The sequence below is a fragment of the Schistocerca americana genome, chromosome 1 (genome assembly GCF_021461395.2).
Source record: "Schistocerca americana isolate TAMUIC-IGC-003095 chromosome 1, iqSchAmer2.1, whole genome shotgun sequence".
In the NCBI taxonomy this organism is placed as follows: domain Eukaryota; kingdom Metazoa; phylum Arthropoda; class Insecta; order Orthoptera; family Acrididae; genus Schistocerca; species Schistocerca americana.
Genome location: NC_060119.1, coordinates 1,216,672,518 through 1,216,690,405, shown reverse-complemented (window position 1 = coordinate 1,216,690,405; position 17,888 = coordinate 1,216,672,518). Strand labels below are relative to the sequence as shown.

General features: G+C 43.1%; 1 protein-coding gene across 1 annotated transcript in view; it reads right to left on the bottom strand.

Moving 5' to 3' along the window:
- Nucleotides 1-17,888, bottom strand: part of LOC124598129 (lachesin-like) — a 702,598-nt gene that overhangs the window by 111,606 nt on the left and 573,104 nt on the right. Inside the window, exons 8-9 of the mRNA XM_047135981.1 lie at nucleotides 14,530-14,814; nucleotides 4,658-4,720 (exon numbers count right to left, since the gene is read on the bottom strand). Coding sequence (XP_046991937.1) covers nucleotides 4,658-4,720; nucleotides 14,530-14,814 — 348 coding nt within the window. The remainder of the gene's footprint in view (nucleotides 1-4,657; nucleotides 4,721-14,529; nucleotides 14,815-17,888) is intronic.

Genomic DNA, 17,888 nt, shown 5'->3' with positions numbered 1-17,888 from the left:
CAAATTCCTACTTTCTTATTCATTGTTACACCGACTCCTTCATTACTTCTACTTGATTTGGTGTTCGTAACATTTGTATCCACCTAGCCTGAAGCTCATTTGATCTTGTCATAGCACTTCACTAATTCGTACTATATCTTACTTCAGTTCTATCCAGTTCTCTTCTCAAATTTTCTAACCTACCTGCCCGATTAATGAATTTAAGATTCCATTCTCCGATCTGTACAATCTCGGTTTTGCTTTTCCTGATGGCGACATCCTCCTGAGTAGTCCTCTTGTCCGTGCGGCTGGTCCCTGCGCAGGTTCGAGTCCTCCCTCGGGCATGGGTGTGTGTGTTTGTCCATAGGATAATTTAGGTTAAGTAGTGTGTAAGCTTAGGGACTGATGACCTTAGCAGTTAAGTCCCATAAGATTTCACACACATTTCCACTTCTCCCCGGATACTATTTTTACTTCAGGAATTCTTTACCCAAGAGAATGCCATCATCATTTAGCGATGCAGTAGAGCTGAATGTCCTCGTGAAAAGTGGAAGCAGTAGTCTCCCCTTGCTTCAGCCGTTCCCAGTAACTGCGCAGTAAGGCCACGTTGGATGATGTTACAAAACCAGATCAGTCAATCATTCAGACCGTTGCCTTCACAACTACTGAAACGGCTGTTGCCCCTCTTCAGGACCCACATGTTTGTCTGGCCCCTTCACAGATATCCCTCCACTATGGTTGCACCTACGGTACGGCTACCTGTATCGTTGTAGCAAGCAAGCCACACCATATCAGAAATATCTGATGTTCATGTGGCAGCAGGTCCTGTTACCCCTTCAAAAATTCAAAATGTTATGCAAAACTGCGAATTCTACGGTTTATTTCGACAACAAGGTCACTGACCTGCTGCAAAGGTCAAAGCTAGTTCAATTTCCAGGTTATCTTCTTACTCATTTTAAGCCGTTTCTCGTAACTCTAGACATATATTTGCCCTTTAAACGTCGATATCTCGTGTCACTTTTCAATAGTTTCTAATTTTCAGTAACTCATGAAAACGACACAGAATTCATGAGTACAGATTAATTAGTTAAATTGGCGCATCGATTTTCCTGACCTGGTGCCATTTTGATTGAGTTGTCATGTGAAAGGAATCCAGTCTTTCTACGTGACTGATATTTCGTTGTTTATTCCAACTTAACAGTGTGTCTTATATGACTTTCAATGTGTACTTTTGTATTACCTATAAATCTACTTTTGACTGAACCGTCATGTGAAAGGAAGCCAATCTTTCTATGTACCTGAAATCACGTCCTTTATTAACATCTCAATAGTGTGTATTATATGACTTATAAGTTGTTTAGTTTCATATTACTTATAAACCTCGTTAGCCTATTCCGTGAGAGTGTCCCCGAGAACGACACTCTACATTTAGAAGAGAGCAGCACCGAGAGGAAGCTAGGGAAAATTATGATAAATGGTACTCAGTCAGAGGAAGGAAATACTATGGTTAATAACATTTGTACTGCAATTAGCCACCAAAGGTCCTAACTTGCATCGCACCATTAGTAACAAAAATGAAAGTGGACAGTGTAGTGTTAATTTATCTCTTCGTACCGCTCAGTGTAACTTGCCTAGTGCACGTTAAATTACTTGTGTTGCCATTTCGATTAGCTGCTATGGCTGTTCCAAATATGCATGCTTGACTGTATTGCAGTTACGTGCAAAGGCGGATGTTTTGAGAATGGACACAATGTCCAAAATTAGTCACCGTCGATAAATAAAGGATGCCTGTCAATGTTAATTACGACTGAATTCCAACCATTTATTTCAGAGTAGTGTTACTTATGTTGCGGAGTGTAAGTCAGTCAGTAAACAACATTATATCATAATAAGACCCATTCACTGAGCTGAAAGGCAGCATATTGACGGACTCCTTGAGGAAGGATGGATATTCTATTTTTGCCACTTCTGTTGCTGTCATCAGACTATGAAGACGGTGTTCGTATTGCCCTCGGATTTCCAGACGGCTGCAGTCTTTTGCGGAAAACAACAGCGTCCGTTGGAATCATATTCAGGTGACACGAGCAGTGTGAGTACTTTGCTACAGCACACCTCCTACGGCTCCCCACCCCTTTCCACCCTGCCGCATGCCGATTCTGGTGGAGTGCTGGGGGGGGAGACACCATCGCTAAATGCTAGTCGCGAGCTCTGGTCCCTCAGGGTTTCTGCCGCATCCGTGGGACACAGAAGACCTCACGGCCAATGTTGGGAGTCGTCGGCTGAGCGCTGGCTCCCACGCTGCACTGCGGTCGAAGCTGCTGTCTCTAGTGATCGGGCCGTCGACCACTCGTATTTGAACAGCTTTCTCTACTGCACAATCCCTATACGGAGCGGCCTGTTTTATCAGGCTGTTGAAATACAAGTGGCTGCCGGTCTGATCAACAGGGAGCTTCACTCTCAGTAAAGTGTGCCACATAGAGGTCAGTCGAATGAAGTAACAACTTCAGCAGAGAGCTAATTCCACGCCAGACGGCGGCGTCATTAACACTGAGGGACCGGAATTCGCACCCAGCATTTGCCATCGCCTCCGTCCTCCACTCCATACGACGTGGCGAGCGGCCGAGTAGTGAGAGAAAGGCTGGGCAGCATTATTAATATGAAGGAGGCGCAAGGCAGCGCCTGAAGTTGACGCCAAGGTAAGCTGTCGAATGTTTCGTAAGCGAATTCACCCGGCTCTGCACCCAAGAGAAATTGCAACAGAAGATTATCCGGTAAAACTTTATGTAGCAAATGTGAAAATGGTGTTTAGAAATAGTGAGCATAGGAGGGAAGTCATAACTTAAGAAAGGTTCAGAGCGACTCACAACAACAACTTGAACGTCGTCTCGTCTAAACAAATGTGAATACAACAAACGGCGTCCTTGCCTACAAACCAACACATAGTGCCATCACAGGCCATCTCACTGTTCCTACACACGTCGCCAGACTTCTCCCAGGACGATACTTGCTTTTGTGACGTTCCTCACCCAAATCATCGTCGTTTTCTCAAAAACCAGCATAGTCGTTCAGATTTTTTTATGTTTTCAACTGGTTCAAATGTCTCTGAGCACTATGCGACTTAACTGCTGAGGTCATCAGTCGCCTAGAACTTAGAACTAATTAAACCTAACTAACCTAAGGACATCACACACATCCATGCTCGAGGCAGGATTCGAACCTGCGACCGTAGCAGTCGCTCGGTTCCAGACTGGAGCGCCTAGAACCGCACGGCCATTTATGTTTTGAGGCTGTACCGCCGCCTAACAACGGGTGTCTGGTCGGCTTTGTTTTGTTTCCGACCGGACGAGATCCGCTTTCGGGTATGAAGGATGGCGAATGCGCAACCAAGTCCAGCACTCGTTGTTGAACTCCGCAGCAATAGAATTGGGTCCATGATCATATACACATGAATATTTCACTATTCGTATGGTGCTTACGAGACAGCACTGCCGTCACGATGTTCTGACACCTGCCTTTTCATTCATGGAGTGCATACAAAGAGAACGTATTCGAATGTCTTGCCCATCCATACCCAATTTGTACTTGTGCCTCTAATAATACTGTTGTCGACAGGACGTTAAAATCTAACTTCCCTTCTTTGCTATGTCGACTAGGTCTCAAATGGTACAACTGTGGAATCTGTTGCTTTGCAATCTTTGGCGCTAGATCTGCTGGAAATGATGTTTCAAGCTAAACATATATGGACTGATTATCTCTATAATACAAAGGCACAATTAAATACTCCATGTACGCAGGTAGGTGACTAGATGTAATGTATAGTTCAAATGTAAAATAGTTCTAAATAAAAAAAAACTCAATACCGCATTATGTTGCCGTAACTGTCAGCTGCCCTTTTAAGTTTCATTCCATTTTCATAAGACTTTCTGTGTAGAATCTTTTCATTGTCATTCAGTGTATACTTCTAATCCTTAAAGGAGTTATAAGCAATCTATTTCACAAAGTTATTACATTTCTCTGTGCCACAGAGAAGTTTATATCTTTACTGAAAATATTGCCCTTGGAACTTTAATTCTGCTGCAACTTGGCATGTTCGTTATTGTTGTGTTATCCTTAAAATGATTGCTCAAATCACGCATCTAATTTGTGAGATTGGTTCAGGGCAGTTATCGCGGACCTTCACAAAAATTTCCACACATACAGACCATGGATTCAACTTTTCAACATTATTTTAGACGATTAAAGCATGCACCATGGAACCAAGACAAAGAAGTATTCCATACTTCACGTTATTATGGGTGAGAGTAGGAAGTATTCCGTAAGCCTTCACATTACTGTCGGTGAGAGTAGGAAGTATTCCGTAAGCCTTCATATTAGAATAAAAATAGTAAGAGACACCTCACCGGAAGATGAAGGGTATGACATTTTTCGAAACGGTGCGAATGTGAAACGTTACCACAAGGCTGGAAGCCCAAGAAATTTCTATCAACAAGGTTGACAGCTCTTAAGTTGCCTTCAGTTGTAAGCCAATACTTCTTAACTTCAGACTTACACCGCCATGTAGGTGGTTTCAAAAGGTCACTCCAACCACTGCGGATCTCTCATTGTGAGTAGAATCAAATGAAAACCCCTAAGATTCACAGGGATGGAATTATCTCTGGAAATTTGAATGTGTTCTTACCTGCTTTGGTGGTTCCACTGCGCACTTCTGTCGCCTTGGGCGGCGTTGAAGGTCGTGGAATTTCTGAAAATCAGGAGAAAGACTATTTTAAGCGTATTTTCATACACTGCAGAAACCAAAAATAAGGATACAGATTATCGCAGTATCTTTCCACTTTCCAGGTGATTGAACATCCAACTTCAGAAAAGATCTATAGTGCAGACCATTCACAGGACACAAATGCGTCGGAGACAGAAATTACACGTATATAAAAATTACGCATTACTGTAGATGATTTTCGGAACATCACTTGTCTGAACCAGTCGATTGAAGCAGTAAGAGTATTTTCGTACACAATGCTGCAACCTTTCATAACTTTGTTTCAGAAACATTGTAGTGTTGTTGGTTTGTGAGCTCCTGTAATAGCCGCTCGAAACCTGAAGCCTTTTTCACCGCCCCTGCATAACAAGCGCTGCGGCAAACAAATTGTCAGAGGCCATTAAAAATGTCAGTGCGGGCGTTCGATACTTGACGTCGTTACGAGGACTCTCCAAAGGTCGTTTCACGCCTGCAATTAATGTGCCCACAAGATCTGCCGCTAAAGTCACCCCCAGAGCGGCCAACCGGCAGAATGCCAGACTGCCTCCCGTTGATCGCCATCACTACGCTATCTTGGTATACGTGAGCGACGTGACGTTACTAGACAATATTGTATAGCTGCGGAATATAAGTTTCCCCCTCTCATTTTACTACTTAACTGCAGAATGTGGTCTAAATCACCTATTCTTCTCGTGTGACGGGTATCGCGACCAGCAAGTCCTATTGTGCAAAAGGCAAAGCGGCTGCTAACACTATTTTTCTAGTATCAAAACCATCGCCGCATCAGAAAATACTTCAAGAATCGTTCTGGGCGTTTTTTAAGATATTGTCGTAGCTAGAGGGAGGGCTGCGTGGGTGAATCATAGTAATTTGAATAAGACAGCAGGCAAGAGGTATTGAAGATAATAGTATATTTAGGGCCGATAGATCAATACCAGGTGGCACATTGTACTTCAAACAACTAACTGTTAAACTTCTACCACAGAAAAAAGGAGATACGCTGACCAGCCAAAACATTATGATCATTGTCCAGCGTGGCGTTGCGGGCGCGTGACGTGCTAACAAAACTGTGGAAGCGGAGCAGACACGGACAAGGAATCACCCTACCGAAGATATGGGCTAAAAATGGAGACATCCACTGAGATAAGCGACTCTGACAAAGAACAGATTATTATAACGCAGAGCCTGTGAACGTGTATCTCGAAAACGGTGAAGCTGGTGGAACGTTCACGTGCTACGGTCGTGAGCATCTACATCTAATGCCGCATACCACTACAAACCTAGTAACAAACTGTAGGATCCCTGATACGCAGAATCAGTGATGTATTTCGTTCCAAAGACGAACAAATAAGCTATTGAGCAGGTGGTCATAATGTTTTGGCTCATCAGCGTATTTTTACGGTAGAAGTTAATGTCAGCACGTCACAAATAAAACACCACCCAATTAAAACATACAACATGTTGTCCTGTATGTTTTAATTGCGTCGTATTTTATTTGAGACACGCTGGTGTTCCCTGCCAATTTTTCTTACAGTTTGACACACGATCACTACCTGACATTCAGTATTGTAATAAGGGTGCACATCATCAAAAAAACGTCGGCCGAAGAACCCAAGACAGAAACCAGAAGGTAGCTTGTCACCAAGTGGCCACGAAGGCCTTAACAATTTTGTACAGCTAATAATGTGGCAAGATCCGATTATGACAGCGTAGATCTGGCGAACCGCTGTTAGTAACCAACGTGATTCATCTGAAAGACCATCTGTCAAAATTCAATGGGGGGTCTCATCTTTTAGTCATAGTCTTCTGACTGGTTGAGGCGCCCCTTCAACAATGCGTTGACGCTGTCCAACCTACGTCCTCAATTATTTGCTGGATGTATTCCAGCCTCTGACTTCATCTACAGTTTCTATCCTCCACATCCCGCACTAGGACCATAGAAGTTATTCCAAAATGTCTTAACCGATGTTCTACCATCTTGTCCATTCTTCTTTGCAGTGTTTTCCATATATTCCTTTCCTCGCTGATACTCCGGAGAACCTCCTCATCCCTTATCGTAACACCCATCTAATTTTCTACATTATTCTGTAGCACCACATCTCAAATGCTTCAGTCCTCTTCTGTTTTTGGCTTTTTCACAGTCCATTGTTCACTTCTATTCAATCCTGAGCTCCAAACGTACATTCTCAGAGATTTCTTCCTCCAGTTAAGGCCTACGTTTGATACTAATGGGTTTCTCCAGGACAGGAATACCCTTTTGCCAGAGCTAGCCTGTTTTATGTCCTCCCTGCTCCGTCCATCATGGGTTATTTTGCAGTCTAGGTTGGAGAATTTCTTAAGCTTTTCTACTTTCTAAATCCCAGTTCTTATACTAAGTTTCTCGCTACTCTCATTTATTCTTCTACTCATTACTTTTGTCTTTCTCCGATTTACTTTCAGTCCATATTCACTAGAAAGCTCATTCCACTCAACAGGTTCTGTAATTCTTCTTCGCTTTCACCGAAGATACCACTGTCGTCTTCGAATCATATGACTGATATCCTATCACCTTCAATTTTAAATCTACTCTTTAATCTCTTTTTATTTCCGTCAATGCTTCTTCGATGTATAGACTGAATAGAAGGGACGAAAGACTACATCCCTGTCTTACAACCTTTTTAATCCGGACACTTCGTTCTTGGTCTTTCACTCGTATCGTTTCCTCCTGGTTCTTGTACATATTGTATATTATCCTTCTTTCTCTAGAGCTTACCCCGTTTTCCTCTGAATTTCGAACACCTAGCACCATTATACATTGTCGAACGGTTTTTCCAGGACTACGAAATCTATGAACTTTCCTTGATTCTTCTTCAGTCTTGCTTCCATTATCGGCCGCAACGTAAGAACTGCCTCTCTGGTGCCCTGACCTTTCATCTAATAGGTCCTCAAATTTGTATTTAATTCTTCTGTATATTATCCATGTCAGCAACATGGATAAATTAGATGTTAAGAAGCTTGTGCACAATTGTCGCAATTGTTGGCTTTTTCAGTCCTCGGAATTCTGTGAATGACGATTTTCCGGATGTGTAAGGGTATATCGGAAGTTTCATACATTCTAGACACTAACATGAATTGTCGTTTTGTTGTCACTCCTTCGAAGGATTTTAGAAATTCTAATGGAATGTTATCAATCGCTTCCCCCTAATTTAATCTTAAGTCGTCCAAAGCTCTTTTGAATTCTGTTTCTAATAGTGGATTTCCTATGTCTTCCCTCCCGACTCTTTATAATTCTTCCAATACAACATCAGACAAGTCTTTCCCGTCGTTGTGGTCTTCCCCCCTATATCCTCTTTCCACCAAACCGCACTCTTCTCTCCATTCAACAGTGGAATTCCATTGCAGTCTTAATGTTACTGCTATTGCTTTTTACTTCACCGAAAATTGTTTTGAATTTTTTGTATCCTGAGTCAGTCATTTCGACAGTAATTTCCTTTTCGATTCTTTCACCTTTTTCGTGCAGCCATCTCGTCGTCGCTTCCCTGCAATTCCTGTTTCTTTCATTCTCAGGTGACTTTTATTTCTAGTTCTCTTGCAAACGTTTGTGGTAGCCCTTTTTACTACAGATGTCCATTCCTTTTCAACTGAACTACCTATTGATCTACTCCTTACCGCAGTGTCTATAGCCTCAGAAAATATCAAGCTTATCTCTTCGTTCATTAGTGCATCTGTATACCATTTATTAGCACACTGATTCTTTCTGCCAAGTCTCCTAAACTTCAGCCTGCCGTTCAGCATTACTAAATTGTGGTCTGAGTCTATTTCTGCTCCTGGGTATGCCTTACAGTCCAGTATCTGATATCGGAATCTCTGCCTCACCATAATATTACCTAACTAATGTCAACCAGCATCTCCTGGCCTTTCTCAAGTATACCTCCTCCTCTTGTTATTTTGAAGAGATAGTCGGTATTATTAGCTGAAATTTACTGCAGAACTCAGTTAGTCTATCTCTCCTCTCCTTCCAGTCACAAAATTGATATTCTCCCGTAACCTTTTGTTCTATTCCTTCTTCTGCAACCGCACTCCAATTCCCCATGAATATTACATTTTCATCTCCATTTATGTACTGAATAGCTCGTTCAATATCGTGATATACTTTATCTATCCCTTCTTATTTTGCTTGCGACTTCGGCATATATACCTGAACTATTCTTGTCGGTGTTGGTTTGCTGTTGATTCTGATGAAAACAATCTTATCACTGAAGTGTTGACAGTAACTCACTCTCTGTCCTACCTTCCTACTGACAACGAATGCTACTCCTGTTACCCCACATTCTGCTGCTGTTAATGTTACCCTGAACTCTTCTGACCAGAAACCATAATCTTCTTTCTTTTGCAATTCACTGACCCCCACTATCACTATATTGAGCTTTTGCATTTCCCTTTTAGATTTTGTAGCTTCCCTAACACATTCAAACTTCTGACATTCTGTCGCCCGAATCGTAGAACGTTACCCTTTCCTTTGGCTATTCAATTTTTTTCTCATGGTCACCTCCTCCTTAACAGTCCCCTCGCGGAGATCCGAATGGGGCACTAGTACATAATCTTTGGCGATGGAGACATGAGCATCACAGTTTTTCACTTGAAGGATACATGTCCTGTAGATAGACATTATGTGCCTTTAATGCAGTGGTTTCCATTGCCGTCTGCATGCTCATGTTGTTGATCATTGCTGATTCATCCGCCTTTTAGGGGCAGTTTCCCACCCCAAGGTCAAGAACCTCTGTCCGCTACTCGGCCCTATGGACAAAGCCACTGGCAGATCAAGGGCGGCTTCTTACGCCGGACTTCTTCGGTCGCCATTTCTCAATGTTTTAGTTGCGGCGGGGTTCGAATATGGGTATTGGTGTGCAAATTTCCTCCTTCGCCGTCGTTCAACAGCAGTCAGCATGGATGCTTGATCCAGACACCAGCTGCGGAGGCCCATAAGAAGCAGCGCTCGCTGAACGGTCGTTGAGCAGACATTTTTGATAGCTCGTTGGTTGACCTAAGCGGTCAGTTGCTCAAACGTTGTACATCTGTTCTCCCGCACACTTATATGCCCGCTGGTGCACCACAGTCTCCTCAAGTCTCCTCGCCGCCGTTCTTGGATAGCGCCATATTGCTGTGCACAGTATACTTTAACCCCGGCGGGTCTTTCAGCTTTCCTCACAAACTCGTTTCGGAAATGCTTCCACCGTTCGCCCGAAAGCCAATGAGCATGCCCTTTTGGAGATCAAGTAAGTCGCTCCGTTTCCACGTTACGACAACTACAGCACTGTCTTCTCCTACACCCTCCCCCCCCCCCCCCCCCACGCCACCACCCCGGACATGCTTGATGTAAACTCCACTGGTTGTGCTCCTACCCGCCATTTGTGAGTCGTTATTACACGTTGGCTTCAATGTAGGCGGTGGTCACGTTGATCTGACTGGACCGTTCATAATAGTGCAATATATTCCAAATTTTGAGAAACATAAGTGTACAATACATACAGCAAGTGACATACAATACACGGGTTGGATCACGTGAAACTTGCACTGGAAATATTGTGGAACTGGAAAATGCAATTGATGTGCAGTCTTCATGGAATCGATTGGTTGTCTGGGGCTCGCAGTGCTCGTCAATCAAAGGCTCGTGATAATATTTAGAAAACGTTTTTTTGTGGAAACCTACACTTTTTAAACGGAAAAATACCTACTGATATTAACAAACTAAGAGTAAAATAAATCAGAAAGTCAGTGATATTTGTTGCAAAATTCTATTCCGAGTCGTTTACGAGACATCGTATTTCAGAAAGTTTCTACACCGACACGTGAGCAATACGTATGGTAGCACATACTAAATAACAACACAAGTGCATACACTAGAGCTGGCCGCTGTGGCCGAGCTGTTCTAGGCGCTTCAGTCCGGAACCGCGCTGCTGCTACGGTCGCATGTTCCAATTCTGCCTCGGGCGTGGATGTGTGTGATGTCCTTAGGTTAGTTAGGTATAAGTAGTTTTAAGTCTATAGGACTGATGATCTCAGATGATAAGTCCCATAGTGCTCAGAGCCATTTGAACCATTTTGAGCATACACTAGTTATCTGGACCTTTACAGGTTGTGTTCAAAACGACCGCCGGCAGCGGCAGTATATGCTTGCAGTCCGGTTTCGAACGACTTATGCACACGTACTAACATTTCAGCGGAGATGTCCGAGCAGGCTGCAGTAATACGCCGTTGCCCATCATCGTGTCCTTGCAGACAGTCTCTACAAGGGGTGTCCTTGTAGACAAGGTCTTCCAGCTTTCCTCACAGAGGAAAGTCTCTAGGCACCAAATCCGGGGCAGGGCCGGCCAAGGTACAGGTCCTCTGGGCCCAATCAAAAGATTTAGAAACAATCAGTGAAGACATTACTGTAGTACTTCGTGCACTGTGGGAGGGACAGCCAACATGTTGGTAGCGCAGGTTCTTCCTAGTCTGCAGACGACCGTCGTCTAGCATCCGTGGAAGATGGTCTGTTAGCGGATTACGATACTTATGAGTGTTCAGTGTTTTCTATTTATTTTTTACTTACTCGTCAAGTTCCGTAGGACCAAACTGAGGAGCAAATCTCCAAGGTGATGGAACGTGTCAGTACATGCAATACAACATAAACGTAATAACAGATAAAAATAAAATGTTTATGAACCCGAAAAAGTCAGTCCATAAGTTTAAGTAAAGGCTATCAGCAATACAATGAAAATCAGCTTAATTTTTCAAAGAATTGCTCGATAGAATAGAAGGAGTGACCCATGAGGAAACTCTTTAGTTTCGATTTGAAAGCGCGTGGATTATTGCTAAGATTTTTGAATTCGACTGGCAGCTTATTGACAATGGATGCAGCAGTATGCTGCACACCTTTTTGCACAAGAGTTAAGGAAGTACGATCCAAATGCAGGTTTCATTTGTGCCGAGTATTAACCGAGTGAAAGCTGCTTATTCTTGGGTAGAAACTAATATTGTTAACAAGAAATGACAGTAAGGAATATATACAGGGTGAGTCATCCCACATTACCGCTGCATATATTTTGTAAACCACATCAAATACTGACGAATCGATTCCACACACCGAACGTGAGGAGAGGGGCTAGTGTAATTGGTTAATAGAAACCATAAAAAAATGCACGAAAGTATGTTTTTTAACACAAACCTACGTTTTTTAAATGGAACCCCGTTAGTTTTGTTAGCACATCTGAACATATAAACAAATACGTAATCAGTGCCGTTTGTTGCATTGTAAAATGTTAATTACATCCGCAGATATTGTAACCTAAAGTTGACGCTTGAGTACCACTCCTCCGCTGTTCGATCGTGTCTATCGGAGAGCACCGAATTACGTAGGGATCCAAAGGGAACGGTGGTGGACCTTAGGTACAGAAGAGACTGGAAGAGCACATTACGTCCACATCCTAACACCTTTTTATTGGTCTTTTTCACTGACGCACATGTATATTACCATGAGGGGTGAGTTACACGTACACACGTGGTTTCCGTTTTCAATTACGGAGTGGAATAGAGTGTGTCCCGACATGTCAGGCCAATAGATGTTCAATGTGGTGGCCATCATTTGCAGCACACAATTGACGTAATAAATGTCGTACACGCCGCAGTACATCTGGTGTAATGTCGCCGCAGGCTGCCACAATACGTTGTTTCATATCCTCTGGGGTTGTAGGCACATCACGGTACACACGGTACATGTTCTCTTTTCTCACACCACACCACACGTTTACGCTCTATGGACTCTGACGTTCCACCTGACAAAGCCAACGGGGATTGTCGACACACCAGTAGTGAACGTTTCGATGTTTTACCTAGCTATGATGGTAAATATGGGTTCACCACTAAACAAGATACGCGATACATCTGGAGCACCCTTTCCAAATGCCCATGTCCAGAAGTTAACACGAGTCTCATAATCGGCCCCATGCAGCTCTTGATCGCTTGTTCGCTTACGATCGTTGTATCTGCTCGGGGCGGACGTCGTAAGACACCCGTTTTAGTTCGTTGTTGATCGGTGAACTCAGTTTTTTTATTACAGAGGGCAGCTAACCCTCTGACCGAACACACTGAGCTACCGTGGCGGCACTCTCAGCTACCGGGGGCGGACAACGCTCAATCATAGATCTACTGTTGTTTCTCGTATATGTAAACGATCATCCGTTTACATATACAACAAACAGAATTAGTTCTTTTTGCAGACGTCACTAGTACTGTAATCAGTCCAAGCGTATGCACAGAATCAGAACAAATGGCAAACAATGTTCTTAAAAGAATCACTGATTGTTTTTCTTTGATGGTCTCACGCTGAAAAAAATAAGATACTATATATATAGTTCTGTACAACTAGCTGTATTACACTGATGGTAAGTGCAGCACATGATCTGGAAAAAAACACGTTTTGGAATTCGTAGATCGACATCGTTCAGCCACATTTGCACTCAGAATTATTGCAAATCTTAGGTATAGTGTTGTTGTTGTGGTCTTCAGTCCTGAGACTGGTTTGATGCAGCTCTCCATGCCACTCTATCCTGTGCAAGCTTCCTCATCTCTCAGTACTTACTGCAGCCTACATCCTTCTGAATCTGCTTAGTGTATTCATCTCTTGGTCTCCCTCTACCATTTTTACCCTCCATGCTGCCCTCCAGCACCAAATTGGTGATCCCTTGATGCCTCAGAACATGTCCTACCAACCGATCCCTTCTTCTAGTCAAGTTGTGCCACAAACTCTTCTTCTCTGTTCAATACCTCCTCATTAGTTATGTGATCTGCCCATCTAATCTTCAGCATTCTTCTGTAGCACCACGTTTCGTTAGCTTCTATTCTCTTCTTGTCTAAACTATTTATCGTCCATGTCTCACTTCCATACATGGATACACTCCATACAAATACTTTCAGAAACGAATTCCTGACACTTAAGTCAATACTCGATGATAACAAATTTCTCTTCTTCAGAAACGCTTTCCTTGCCATTGCCAGTCTACATTTTGTATCCTCTCTACTTCGACCATCATCAGTTATTTTGCTCCCCAAATAGCAAAACTCCTTTACTACTTAAAGTGTCTCATTTCCTAGTCTAATTCCCTCAGCATCACCCGACTGAATTCGACTACATTCCATTATCCTCGTTTTGCTTTTAATGATGTTCATCTTATACTCTCCTTTCAAGAACACTGTCCATTCCGTTCAACTGCTCTTCCAAGTCATTTTGTTGTCCCTGACAGAATTACAATGTCATCGGCGAACCTCAAAGTTTTTATTTCTTCCCCATGGATTTTAATACGTACTCCGAATTTTTCTTTCTGGGTAGAGTAAAATCTATAAATTGACAAATTTTGCATATTTTTCCTTTATTCATATTATATGGAATATTTTTTCGGGAAATGACATTCGTTACTCCACATTAAGGCTGTCTTTAGCGCAAAAAGGGGTGCACACTGCTGCTATTAAAATTTTTAACCACTTGCCTAGGTATATAAAATTTGTCAGAGTCAGCACAGTAAAATTTAATAACAAACTGAAAAAGTCTCCCTCTGTCAACTCCTTTTATTCCATAGAAAAATTTATATTATTGCAACGCGTAAAAGGTGATGTGTAGGGATTTATGACTCACATCCTGATGTTTTTTTTTTTTTTTTTTTTTTCAAAGGAACGTAAAACTAACTGACTAAACTAGGACATGGATTCAAGTGCTACTCTGACATAGAAGACAGACGACTTGAAAACATTGGCCCAGGTGAGAGCGCAAAGTGACTCACCATAGAGCCTGATGGAGCCCTCCGTTTCGCCCAGCGAGTTCTTGGAGATGCAGCGGTAGTTGCCGAAGTCGTTGGCGGTGAGGCCCCGGATGGTGAGCCTCATGTGCGAGCGGTACGACGTCTCCTGGATGTCGGTGTGGTACTTGCTGGTGGGCAGCAGCATCACGTTGTTGTAGACCCAGTAGCTGATGGCGCGCGGGTACGCCTCCGTGTGGCAGTCGATGGTCACGTCTGTACCTGACGGCGCGCCCACCAGCTGGTTCGGCACCCAGATCATCGGGGAGACTGCAACAGGGCAGGCACTCGGTGACAGACAAGTAAAGAATAGTGCAGACACAGGAAAAGTCATTGAATTAGGAGATTCCAGAGCGGGAAGCCGGCCGGTGTGGCCGTGCGGTTCTAGGCGCTTCAGCCTGGAACCGTTTGATCGCTACGGTCGCAGGTTCGAATCCTGCCTCGGGCATGGATGTGTGTGATGTCCTTAGGTTAGTTAGGTCTAATTAGTTCTAAGTTCTAGGCGACCGATGACCTCAGAAGTTAAGTCGCATAGTGCTCAGAGCCATTTGAACCATTTATACCAGAGTGGGAAACAAACTAGTTGGATCTTTGTTCAAATGTTCAAATGGCTCTGAGCACTATGGGACTCAACTGCTGAGGTCATTAGTCCCCTAGAACTTAGAACTAGTTAAACCTAACTAACCTAAGGACATCACAAACATTCATGCCCGAGGCAGGATTCGAACCTGCGACCGTAGCGGTCTTGCGGTTCCAGACTGCAGCGCCTTTAACCGCACGGCCACTTCGGCCGGCAGTTGGATCTTTCCACGGGAAAACGTACCATCACGAAAATATTCTACCTGGTATATAAGATATATGAGACACGTGAAATACCCTCATACTTCAAGAAGAATCTAGTAGTTTCTAATCTATAGAAGGTTGGTACTAAGAGGTGTGAATTTTACGGAACCATTAGTTTAATTACTCCTGGCTGCAAAATACTGTCAAGAGTTATTTGCAGAAGAGTGGAATGAAGAAAGAAGTCAAGCCTGGGGGAAATCAGTTTGAGCTTAGGAGAAATGTAAGGACACGCAAGGCAATACTGAGGCTACGACTTATCTTAGAAAATACACTGAAGTAAGGAAAACCTATGCTTTTAATATTATTAGGCACAGATTAAGGTGTTTCTTTTTTCAATACTGAGCCCAAAAGACTCTTCGAAATTCTGAAGGCAGCAGTGATAAAATACAGTTAGAGAAAGGTCATTTACAAATTGTACAGAAGCCAGACTGCACTTATAATAGTTGAAGGACATCAAAAGAGAAGCAGTTTATATCGAATAAAATAGGGTTGTGGTCTATCCTCGATGGTATTCAGATTATGCACTGTAGAATTAGTGAGGGAAACCTAGGAGAAATTTGGGAAGAAAATAAGTTTCAGAGATAAAAAATAAAGGTTTTGAGTTTGACAACCAAGCAGTTCTATCAGACACGGGAAAGCGATATAAAATGAAGACTACAAATTTAAGGGGGGTAGGACGTCAAACGGGCCGACTTGGAGCAGGAGAGGCACCACAGGACATTTTATTTTGTACTGTCTATACTTTTACACATAAATTCACAAGTAAGAGAGATTCTTTGATGAATTTTGCACAGCATACAAACCATACTTACAGGTCTATGAAACTCTAGAATTTTCCAAATCTATTAAAAACTGTGGTAAAAATTGAGATAATTAACTACAAAATTTGATTTTTTTCTAAACCTAAAGTTTAAAACGTAACAGCTCATTTATTTTTTCATAAATTAAATAGATTCTAGAGTTTCAGACACCTGTGAGTATGGTTTGTATGCTGTGCAAAATTCATCGAACAGTCTCTCTCACTTATGAAGGAAAGTGTACCTATAGCAACAAATGCAGCCAATAGTAAGTGAAAAAAATGTTAAAATTTCACAAGTAAAAAAAAATATATTGTTATGTTTTTCAACTTCTGCTGCTACGAGTGTGAATCCGGAATCCTTCCTGGTCATCCTGACAAAGTTTTATGAATTTTCTTGTAAAAGTATAGACAGTGGAAATTAAAATGTCCTGGGTGCCTCTCCTGCTCCAAGTCGGCCCGTTTCATGCCCTACCCACCTTAAACAAAAGTCTTTCTGAAATCGAAATTTTTTGACCTCGAATGTAAATGTGTTAGGAAGCTGCGAGTATCCCATATCATCAGGTATTTAAATGCTGTGTATTAGCAGTAACATTTAACAGTATATTTATCGAAGTGCTTAATTGCAGTGACTGTATTGCAGCTACCTCTGATTTCGCAGAGGTAGAATTTTAAATCAATCGCTGTCCAGTGATAATGTTTGGAGTTAATTATTATTGTTGTCACTGTGCGCGAGCGCTCAGTAACAGTTGGCAGCAGTTGGACGCAGTAAAAGCGGAGCAGAAGCAAACGCGTTCTGGCATTGTGCGCATGACGTCGGAGAGGAACACTTCGCGCCCATGTTTGTATGCTGGAAGCTGTGTGGTTTTGTGAGTGTTGTGTTCGCTTGGTTACTTTTGTGGAGTGATTTGCAAGTGAAAGTATTTTGAGTGTGCGCAGGCAATGCCAAGTTATGTTGCTGTTCGCTGCAATTCTCACAATTGCAATACTACAGGGACTGAAGTATGCTTCATGCTTTCCCTCACGATGCAAATCTGCAAAAGATTTATCTGTCGAAGTGCTGTATAAATGACGCTTTAAATGTTCCAGATGCTTGAATATGTTCTTTGAGCTGTGCGCGGCTCGAGTTCACCCCGTTTTTTGTTTGTCATCGACTTTTAAGGTACTGCCACCTCGTTTTCTTATTCCATTTACTCGCGTCACTAACTTCCTGCCTAAGCTGCCCGTGAGTGGAAGCAGCAGCGCTTAGCGATAATAGCACTGTCGTACCATCTCTGGAGCGACCGATAGTATTTCCGGGTCGTCGTGCGTCTGGGGTTCAGTTGTGAGCTTAGTCGGAGCGTAGCTGCAGTGAAGTCGTGACGCAGCAACAGTGAAGTCGGGGACGGAGCGCCAGTGAGGTGCGGACAGCCAGTGCTCGCCGACCGCCGGCGACATACATGAACTGTCCGACGGAAGGAGATTGGAGCGGAACAACCGTTGGTTGGTCGTCTCATCGGGCGACGTGTATTTGGTCTTTTGACCGTTTCTGGGCCACGTCACTTGGTCATCGTCCCCTACGTGGGTCGGTTCCATCCTTGCGCAGAGATGTCGTGGCCAATGGGTAAGAGCTACCTCTGTATGGCAGGGTCCGAGCCAGTGTACCTGGGTCGCCGTGTGTCCGAGTTCCGAACGGACATGGAGTTGAGTCGGGTTGGAGCCGCAG